At 33.6% G+C, this 11,621-nt stretch overlaps 1 protein-coding gene across 1 annotated transcript; it reads right to left on the bottom strand.

Moving 5' to 3' along the window:
• Positions 1-1,312: 1,312 nt before the first annotated feature.
• Positions 1,313-2,107, bottom strand: LOC103841558. Its single transcript, XM_009118109.1, has one exon. The coding sequence runs from the start codon at positions 2,105-2,107 to the stop codon at positions 1,313-1,315; it is 795 nt and encodes a 264-aa protein (XP_009116357.1).
• Positions 2,108-11,621: the final 9,514 nt, after the last annotated feature.

The following is an 11,621-nucleotide window of genomic DNA, read 5'->3' as shown; positions in this document are numbered from 1 at the left end:
TTAATGGTGGTTGCCACTAAGTCATGTTCACTACTTTTTGACTTATATCCTAGGATTGTTTGTGAAGCAAGCCTTTATGATTGTAGCCACCAAGTCATGTTCTAATCTTTTACCTATAGAATTCTTATGAAACAAGCCTTAATGTTTGTAGCCACCAAGTCTTCTTCGAATTCCCTCCTAATAAATCTCTAATTATATAATAATAATTTTTTTTTATATTCTATTTATAATTTCGTAAATAGAGAGAGAAAGAGTTATAAATCTATATACACAAGGCTTTACCTTCCAGACTTGTTTGAAGAATCTGATCCCATGTATACCAAGTCCCAAGACATGTGTCAAGTTTAGTGTTGGAGGTCAGCTTTGGTTCCTTCAAACAATCTCAGCAAGTGTGGACAGTTGACAGGTTGATCCACTTTAGTATCTTTAGTACTATGTGCAATCAGAAAGTTTAAAATGGTGCTAAAAGAGTGGATAGATAACAAGCAACCAAGCAGGAACGTTGCCGAGTTAGTTTCCGTTCAGCAAAGCCGGTTGTGGATCTGTACCGCCGTGAGCTGTGAGTCAGCGGAGGTGGAGCCCATGTCGCCGCAGTTGTGATTCCGTCAAGCCGAAGTGAGGTCTAGAGTGTTAAGCGATGCCTTGCACGTTTTCTTGGGCAGCAAGCAAGCCATCCTTGAACCATAGGTTTGACATTATCATCTCTTTTTGTTAACTCTTCCACATCGTAAAATCGCATATTGATGTGCGAGTTTTCTATTTGTACTTTATTTATTTTCATTTCGATTGGTGTGACTTCGGCGACAAGTCGAGATCAATGGCGAAACCCTAGCTTTCTTGCTGATCAAGTCAATTCGTTTATAGTTAACCGCTATTGCTTTCCTTGTGAGTTAACGAGCATTGTAGTAAACTGAATCTACCAGCTAACAAAAGACGTAGCGACTATACCTTGGTACTAGCGTATTGATTACCTGACATGACCGCTAACAAAAAACATATCGACAGTTCGTTCCATTCCTCTTTACATAACACCGAAAAAACGACACCTAACTAAGCAACCAAACGATATCACCATGCCAGAAATTTGGATTACGCGACCAATCTACCTTCAAAATGTACTGAGGATACTACTTATTAGTGCCTGCTAATAAAACTAATAGTTGTTAATTGCCCGGAGACTGACCTTTTCATCTTCGTCCAACGATTTGACGTGTGCTGGATTCACGTAATAGCGGACTGCTGGAGGTGTGCCGGGTCTTACGACAGCTTCGTCTTCTTCCACGTCAGCTTGCGAGTCACCGCCTTCAGTGTCTCATTCAGAGTCTGACTCTATCCACACTACATTTTCCGGCTGAGGAACCACCTCTTTTATCTGCGGCACCGCCTCCATGAACACAAGCTGAATAGAATCGACAAAACCGGGTAACGCAACGCTAGTCTGGGAAAGTAGAATCTCGTCTTTCTTCTTGATCCCAGTGACTAACATCTCGAAAGCAACTCTACCCCAAGGGAAAGCTAGAAATTCTTCCAAGTCTCGTATCATTTCAACATGCTCTGGAATGATCCGGGGGAAATGAGACGTCGGCAGAAGTACACACGAGGTAAAGGCAAGACATGCGTATTTCAATCGAGTCTTGCGCTTCTTCACTGCTCCTTTTTTGAGCATCTCTATTGCTAGATCTACGAGACAGAACTTGAGTGATCCAAATAGCTCTCCCCAGTAAAGTTTCTCCTTTATCGGATTCTTCTTTTTCCTCTTGTTGTTTTTAGGAGGAATCTTTTTGCAGTTGAGTCCGGTGACACGAGCAAACTCATGAAGTGACATCCTTACAGGCTTCCCGGCGAAGAGGAAACAAATCTCGTATTTTTTCTTCACGTGGAGTATCCGGACAATGACGAACTGGCCAAAACTACCGGAAAACGAAGGGTTCTCAGCTAGCGATATAATCTTCCCAAAAGTCATATTACGCAAAAAGTCGACCTCTTCTGGATCTAAAGCATCGAGTATGGTTTCGATTCTCTTGGGTTTGTGGTATGTGTTCACCCGCTCGCCGTTGGGTTCTTCACCGTAAGTAAACATCCGCTCTGGAAGTCTTAGGTTTTCCATATTTGGGAATTTTTTAGACTTTTCTCTGTATGTTAGGAGAGATTTAATATTAGTGACTGGAAAACGAAGGGAGGGGAGAGATTTAAGAAAGACTTTAAACAGTCCACTATTGATAAACGTAATTTTTGCCTTTTCCTCTGCCCTGTTTGTAATTATGAGACTGGGTGAAGTCCAAGGCATGTGATGTAGGATGGCTACTTAGGTCGTAGGTTCTGACAAAAAATCTACACGCACAGGATATGGAAGATGCGAGTGTGTAGGGGTATTTCGGTATTAAGAAAAATGTAACAGTGCAGGTGGTAGTCTCCTAATTTCTAATTTTTCGGTGTGTATAGCGCCTAAATTCTCTAGTAAAAACTAAAAAGAGATTAAATGTTATTTCTAAAGTAATTTTTGTATCCCCTATATATTAAAATAGAAGCATTACAACATATTTTTGTTGCAACATGTCATCACCACAATCATTTTTAGAATTCTTAGAAAAATATGTTAGTCGATATAAATATATAATAAGCTTTTTATTAAACTAACCATAAATTAATCATAAATATTCTTCATTGTTTCCTTAAATAAAAATCACGAAATTACCTAATGTGGCTAAAGTATATATGACAATTAATAATTTTGAATAATAAATATTTGATAAAAATTACTCTATTCTCTATCATTTTTTTAAAAAAATTAACTTATTAAAATAAATTAATAACGACATTAACTATATAATAAAAATTTAGATTTTTTTCGTATATGCTATATTTTGAATTTTTAAAAACGAATCTAAATGACTAAAGTTGTTAAAAATCTTACATTGAAATTTTTGTGATCCATGATTTAAAATTTATGTTACAACAAGATACAAATGATTACGAAATTACATAGGTATGAAGTCTCATTTAATAAATATTATATATATGTATATTAATATTTTTTTTAAATAAGTTATATACCATATAAAATACATAAGTATTTTAATTTCAAATTTGCTTTAATTTCTTTTGATAAACATTTTGAAAAATTATTGACAACTTAATATTTAGATTTTAAACTTTGCATTGAATGTTTTTAAAATTATAAATTACTAAAACTATTAAACATCCCACAATTTTTTTATTGTTATCATTGATTTAAATGTTTTTGTTATAAAGAAATACAAACGATCAATATAATTATTTAAGTATTTGTACCAATTTAATTATTATACGTAATAATTACCAAAATTTTAATTATTCAATATATATTTATTATTTCATAATATGTAAAAAATATATCATACTTAAAAATAATTTATATTTAATATTCATCCTGCGCAAGACGTAGATCTTAACCTAGTATATGTTATAACGTATACACTCTCATAAAACAATGACATGAGTTTTTTTCGTATTATTTTGGAGGTGTCCTAGGCCTATATGGAAACACCCAGACTAATTTCCAATTTGATGTGTAGTTCATGGATAGACATTCTTTTCAGATATTCAGATGGACTAAAAACAAAAACCCATATATATTTAAGGTAACATGTTATTTAATTTCTCATGGCAGATGGATAAAACCTAAAATGTGTTAACTTCCTAAGTCATTCTCCTTACCACTTGACCACAAACTCCCATACATGATTTTCATAAAATATAATTTGATATCAATCAAATTGTGCATATAAAATTCTCTTATAAAAATTATATTTCTGAAAAAAATGTTTAAATATCATAATTATTACTAAATCTCAAAACATCATTAAAAGTAACTTTTATATATAAATATTTATTTTGGAAACATTTTTGAAATATATTAATAGATATTTACTTATATATTTCCAAAAAAATATATATATATATATATATATCACATTTAAAAATAAAAAATAAAACTAATTACATCATAGTTTTTACATTAATTTATATATTATATTTTGTAAATATATATATATATATATATATATATATATATATTATTAAAATTAATTGCATTTATATATATTAAAGTAATGACTAATGGTTCATATATCACCATTAAAATAATTTTTTTTATGTAAACATTAAGTTTTGAAATATTAAATAATTAATAAATCATATCTCACCAACAAAGTAATATATATATATATGAATAAAAAATTTAGGAAGACATTACTATTTTTTTAGAGCAGGACGATGATTTTCTAATTTCTGCTTGGAAAGAATCCCAGCTCCATCTTTACTTACAGATAAAATGGAAGAATTTTATTTATAGAAATTCTTCCATATTTCCAGATATGAAAGTCTATATTGTAATTGCTGACTATAAACTATTTATATTGAGTCCTTTTGCTTTAGTTATCACTATTAGAACCTTTCTCCGCGCGTAAATATTTAAATTTGTTACATTATCATTTGAAACTTAAATTAACTAATTTTAAAATTTATTTTTAATTTTTTTTTAGTTTGAAGTAAGTATTTCTATTATTGTAACACAATTAACTAATAAAATATGAAGAAGGAAGTCCGAGATTTTAGAGTTGTGCAAAAAATATAATTAGGTATAGAATATAATTTTTGTTTTTTTTGTCATCAACAATACAGACTCACACTGACTCTGTAAACCAAACTGGGTGATCTGTATCCATGTGAATGACGAAAGACGATTGCTTTCTAGCACTGCGTGCTAGACTATCCGCCTTTGAATTTTGTGTTCGTGGTACATAGATAATCTCTGATCGGGTGAAGCTCTCTTTCAAGATCTTGATATCTTTCAAATAATTTGCAAAAGCTGGCCATTCCTATGGTTCCGAAACCATCTTCACCAATTGAGAACAATCTGTTGCAAACGTAACCTGAAATTGACGTAAATTTCTCATGCATTCCATTGCCCATAGTAGCGCTTCCATCTCCGCATGAAGAGGCGAAAGACTAGCCCTAACATTCCTCACCCCCAACAATCCATCGAAACCTTCCAAAGTACTGAGCCAACCTTGTCCTAAAAAAATAACACCCTCTTTCCACGAGCCATCTGTAAAACACCATCTTCCTGGGATCGACGGCAATATCGTATCTATTATTGGTGGTGGCATCCTCTGGTCATTTACTACTTGTGCCTCAGCCCACAAAGTTGATTCTGTTTCAGCCAATTTAAGCGTATCCATAGGATCCATATCCAAATTACTGAAAACTTTATTATTCCTAGCTTTCCAGATGTACCATAGTATCCATGCAAAGTGGTTACCCTCCATATGCGGGAAAACTCTCCAGAATAGATGATCCATGTTTGTGAAGAGTGAACTTGTTGGAAAAATAGTTGGATTTGATGGTATCTTCGAAAGAGCCCAAACTTGAAGAGCTGTAGGACATTAAAAAATACATGATTTATCGATTCCTCAGGAGCTCCACATCTTACACAACAAATATCCCCTTGAATCCCTCTTGCTTGTAAATTCTTCCGCACTGCTATACACCCTGTCACTAATTGCCATATGAAATGTTTTAGCTTTGGTGGGCACCGTATTTTCCAGCAGTAAGCTTTCAAAACATCAACTGTGGGACCAATCAGTAATGGTGGTCTTTCTCTATCTGGATAAATCCGCGCTACCTGATATCCTGATTTGACCGTATATTTTCTATTTTTTGTATAGTGCCATCCATCTCTATCCACCCGCTGAGTCCTGCTTAGTGGAATATTTTCTATAAGTTTCGCATCTTGAGGATCCACCAAATTCCGAATTGCCTCTAAATTCCAAGTACGCGAGGTAGAGTCAATGAGGGATTCTACTGTAAGGTCCGGGTACAAGTTGTGTTGATTTTTATTAGCTGGTCTCAGGCGAGTGGTTGGGAGCCAAGGATCATTCCATACAGATATAGAAGACTCTGATCCCACCCTTTTGATTAGTCCTTTGCTAACCAGAGATCTAGCAGAAACAATGCTCCGCCAGCCGTATGACAGAGAATATGAACGAATCGGTTCCAAGGGTGAAGCATTCCTAAACTACCGACCTTTGAAAACTCGAGAAAATAAAGTGTTTGGCTTCTCTATCAGATGCCATAACTGTTTACCAAGCATCGCTGTGTTGAAATCAGTGATATCTTTAAACCCCAAACCTCCTTCCTCCTTATCTACACATACCTTGTCCCATGATTTCCAGTGCATGCCTCTTGTACTTCTCCCTGGACTCCACCAAAATTGTGATACCACGCTTGTCAGTTTTTTCACCGTTGCTTTAGGCAAGCGATAACAGGACATCATATGATTTGGTAATGCCGTAATCACTGACTTAATGACACTTCCTTTCCACCTTTTGTGAAATACCTGAAAGTCCACCCATTGACTCTATTATTTAATCGATCCTGTACAAAGCTAAAAACTTGGATCTTTGGTCCCCCCAGATTTTCTGGTAGACCAAGGTATGATCCCATTCCTCCAAGATTCTGAATACCCAAAATATCCCTTAATTCCTGTCTGACAGATTCTTCAATCTTATATCCAAATTGAATGGAAGACTTATCAAAATTTATTAGCTGCCCTGAAACTGCCTCATATTCCTTTAAAATCCTAAGAATGGTTTGACACTCTTATTTTTGAGCTTTACAAAAGAAAAGACTATCATCCGCAAAAAGCAAATGAGAAATCGATGGGCAAGCTCTAGCTACCTTCATTCCCATAATTTGTTACCCTCTCTCTGCCTTTTTTATAATTGCAATTAAAGCCTATGTGCAGAGAATAAATAAATAAGGAGATAAAGGATCTCCTTGAAGTAAACCCCTATGTGGAACAATGAGGCCACATGGTTGACCATTTATAAGAACGCGATATTGAACCGATGAAATACATTCCATCATCAATTTAATCCAATGAAGATCAAAACCCATTTTCTGCAATAAAGCCTTAATAAAGTCTCATTCCACTCTATCATATTCTTTGCTCATATCCGTTTTAATTGCCATATACTTTTCTTGACATGCTTTATTGGTCCGCAATCCGTGAAACATTTCCTGGACGATAAGAATATTATCAGAAATCACTCTTCCTGCCACAAATGTCGATTGAGTCTCGGATATGAGTAAGGGGAGATAGATTTTCAATCGCTGACACAAAACCTTGGAAATGATTTTATATCCGACATTACAGAGACTGATTGGCCTCAGTTCTGTCATCCTTGTAGGTCTCTCCGTTTTTGGTATCATACATATATTAGTAATATTTAATCGTGCATCCATTTCCCCCAAACCAAGAAATTATTCACCATCTCTACCAAATCATTCTTAATAATATGCCAGGAGTGTTGAAAAAATAGTGTTGTCATGCCGTCCGGTCCTGGCGTCTTTTCTGGGTGCATCATAAACAAATCCTCTTTAATCTCCTTATCCGTCGCTAGCCTCAACAAACGTTGATTCATCTGAGGAGTGATACCCGGTGTAATCTCTGTCAGGACACTATTGAATTCCGATGGGGAGGTGGTACTAAATAAATCTTCGAAATAGTCTACTGCCACCTTTTCCACACCATTATCCTCTGTAATCCAATTCCCATTAGCATCATGTAGTCCAACAATTCTATTACGAACCCTCCGTTGGTTAGTTAAAGTATGATAAAATTTTGTGATAAAATTTTCTTATTTTAAAAGATCGGAATCTCATCACGAATAAATTCACAAAAATAAACAGTACTCCAATAACCTACTTAAAATATAAAACCCTCTATCAAGAAAAGCGTACGTAATCTTATTTGTTTACGTTTGTAATAGTTGAAAACTGATAACTGAAATTATATGTTTTAAGTTTTCAAATTTAAAATAAAAATAGTTTCAATTTGAAAAATGTAATGAAACAAATTCAAAACAATTCAAAAAATATTCATGAAGTAGCAATTTACAAAAGTTTGATCAAATTTTGTAAATCAGTGTATATGTATTTTTTTATCCAAGTAACTTTTTAAATTCACAAACGAGCCATTTGCATGTAAAATATAGAAAGATTCAATAATTTGCACATATGGAAAAACTGGTGGCCCAAGCACCAGGCCCAGCTCTTGCCAGTGAGAAAATACTGTGATACCCCTATATCTTCTTTCTTTAACCTTACGAAATGGGAAGGGGGGGGAGTTGCGTAATGATTATATTCATGCAATCATGAGTAAAGCTGTACACACACGACCCATTTGTATGTGTAGCATCTCTCTCTCTCTCTCTCACTCATTGTATTCTGTATCTTTTACACATTCTTGTTTATCTCTTTCTTCTTTGCATGTTCAATAATTCTCAGTTTCTTTTGTAAAAGAAATTCAATTCAATCCAAAAACTTTTGTCTCTCTTCAAAGTGTTCACATTCGTGGTACGGCAGCGTGTGTGTGAACTCGTCTTTGGAAGAAGCGGGTGAGTCATTTTTGTTTCCACATGCAAGAGCTGTTCCCAAAAGGAACAATCAAGGATCGCTTGGGATCATGAACTTAGAACCTGTCGTCTCTTCCATTGCTCTCCATCAGTTTCTTAGGTTTATGGTAAAACAAAGCTCTTTTTCACTTCATACTCCAACAAATGCTTACTTTCTAACCATCACCATCCATCTGCATTACCGTCGCCAAGTACCATCTCCGGTGGGTCAGTTCAGAAGACAGAGTTAGTTAAGGGTAAAGTACTCGAGTCGTGTTCTTCTTCTTAGTTGTTACCATAGTTATTGAAAAAAATTCCACTTTTCTTTAATGATGTAATTTGTGAAATAACCGGCTAATAGATTCTATTCATCGTTTTTTGTTATAGTTAGCCGGTTACGCAAACAAACACATGAAGTATCATAATTACAAATGCAATGTATTTATTTGGCTACATTGTATACCAAACTTATAATGTATACCAGTTATCCGGTTATCTCAAGTAGTTGATGGTTATTTAAGTTAGTAGTCGGTTATCTTTTGTCTCCAATAATATAACACATATGTGTCTCTATTGATATAATCTATAAACATACAATTATTCGGTTATTTTCAATAGTTTCTGGTTATTTAAGTTAGTAGTCGGTTAATTCTAATAGTGGATGGTTATTTAAGTTAGTGGTCGGTTATCTTTTATTTATACTAATATAACATGTATGTGTCTCTATTGATATAACACATATGTGTTTGTAATATTTGTAGTTATCTATAATGGTTGTTGGTTATTATCCAATCATCTCGGTTAACATATGTATTGGACGGTCACTATTAAATTATACTTAGGTAGTATACACTAATTATCTGGATATCAATACTCTTAGCTAGGGTTTGTAATCAATGGTCGGTTAACACTATAAACCCAAAACAGAAGATCTTTCGAGTAATTAATATAGTGTTTATTGCTTCATTCAAAAAAAAATATACATTCAGCGCAATATAGTTATCCGGCTATAATCATATATCAAACAAAAAGACCAACTATAGTTATCCGTCCACATATGATTTTCCATATAGTAAACAGACAGGCCATTCGTCCGCCGGTCATCTCCGGAAGCCTCCGTTCTTCTCTTCTTCCTCTTCATCCTCTCTCATCTTTTTATTTCTTCTCTATCCTCTTTTTTTTCTTCCTCCTATATAGCATCCAATATCATTCCTCGCCAGATTGAAGTGAAGACGAGCTGTTGCAAGCGTGAGGTGACGACGTGACGGTGAGCTTGAGCAGAGGAGAGGTAATTATGTGACAGCGAGCTTGAACAGATGTAATGGTGTGATGGCGTGACGATGTGACGGTGAGATGGTGCAACGGTGTGACGGGAATAGCAAATAATAGAACTTGATAAATTTGAAGAGAGGAAGAGATGAGAGATTAAGAGACATAGAAAATTTAAAATTTTTAAAGAAACAGATAAAATGAGAGAGGTATAATATGTCGATATAGTAGAAATAGATAAGAGAGGAGAAAGGAAAGAGGAGAGAGGAGAGATGAGATATTGGTTTTAGGTTGTAGTATTCGAAGAATAGGGGTAGAAGGGTGATTAAAAAAAAACACATAAGCAGAAAAGGCAAAAGTATATGCATGCAAATTAAGTAGTTATGTTTGTATAGGAGTCCCAATTTCTCTTCACAAACTCTACACAATTTTATCTCTCAATAACCCTCATTTTTATAGTAGACTTCTTATTCACTCTAATCATGATTTCTTGCTCACTAACACGTAGACATCACTTATGTCTTTTAATCTATTCTCTAAATATTTAAATTGCTTAGCAAAGATTGAAAGACAGAAGTTGAGTTTTAGATTTTATATAGAAGTAGAGATCTAAAGAAAAACAATGATAAAATAGTTTAAAATGTAAATAAATCTAGGTATCAAATCTTGTCAGAAAGAGAATAACAATCCGAATGATACATGAGTTAGAATCACTCTTTGCTGCATGGTTTTGCATGATCTCTTATTTGCCTTTTGAAATGCTTTATGTAATCAATTGATTTGTTGAAGTAGAAATTTGTTGCTGGTGATGAACGGAGTAGTAGTTTGCCTGGAAAATACTGGATATTATTGTTATGTTGAAAAAAAATTTAGATATGTATTATTTTTGATGTGTTTTGTAAAATTATTTACCTTGGAAAAGTTTAGGAATTATGCTTGTGATGATGACAACTTTAAATTTCCTATTCTTCTTGCTTTGTAGGATGCTAAAATATGTTGCATGCTTTTGCACGATCTCTTATTCGCTCTTTGAAATGCTTGATTACACTGATACCTCAATACCAAATCCCACTCATTAACTCTAAATTCTAAGGTTTGGAGTAGTTAACCCTAGGGGTATAAGAGTATATTTATCTTCTTAATGAAACATTTTGGTCATCTTGCATCTAATAGTCTATATTTGTGACAGAAAATAGTGCTATCCTAAGATATGTTTCTTCTATTTTTTCTAACCATATAATCTAACCTAAATGTTAGATTACTTTTCCTAAGGTATTTTCCTTAAATAGTTTTAGATTATATGTTTTCAAATTCGAACTTTTTTGTTTTTTTTTGTTTGAATTTTTTTTTCGAAGTTTTGTTTTTCCAAATTTTATTTTTGTAATTTGAAAATATTTTTTGAAACTATTTTAAAAATTTTTATTTTCATCTTTTGACTTTTTATTTTCTATTTTATAAAATTTTAAACCTCAATCCCAAATCTTTATCTCTTAACTCTAAACCCCAGTGGCGGATCCACGTTGCTCAGAGAGGGTGCAGCTGCCACCATGAAATTTTTTTTTTATTAAGATTTGTTTTAACAAAAAGAAAATTGCACCCATAAAAAAATATTCTTCTGCCCCCTCCTTCACAGCCCATCCGAAATTTGAAGCCCAAACTGATTGTTAATATGTTTTGTTTTAGAAATTTTACTTAATTATAGTTAAAGTACTTAATTAATTTAATATTAAAAACCCGAATCTACTCATCTTCTCGTTCATCGTCTCTGTGTGAAGAAAAAGTGGTAATTTTTTTTGCTCTTATATTAATGTTTCAGAGTTGTAAGGGTTTGCTTAAAACACCCTATTAGAATTATATAAATTAAACTCTTCTACTGATTTTTGCTAAACATATTTTTTTTTACAGTTGAATTCA

This window comes from Brassica rapa, chromosome A06, assembly GCF_000309985.2.
Source record: "Brassica rapa cultivar Chiifu-401-42 chromosome A06, CAAS_Brap_v3.01, whole genome shotgun sequence".
NCBI lineage: Eukaryota > Viridiplantae > Streptophyta > Magnoliopsida > Brassicales > Brassicaceae > Brassica > Brassica rapa.
The sequence above is the reverse complement of the archived record's forward strand: the minus strand, read 5'-3'. Positions and strand labels throughout refer to the sequence as shown.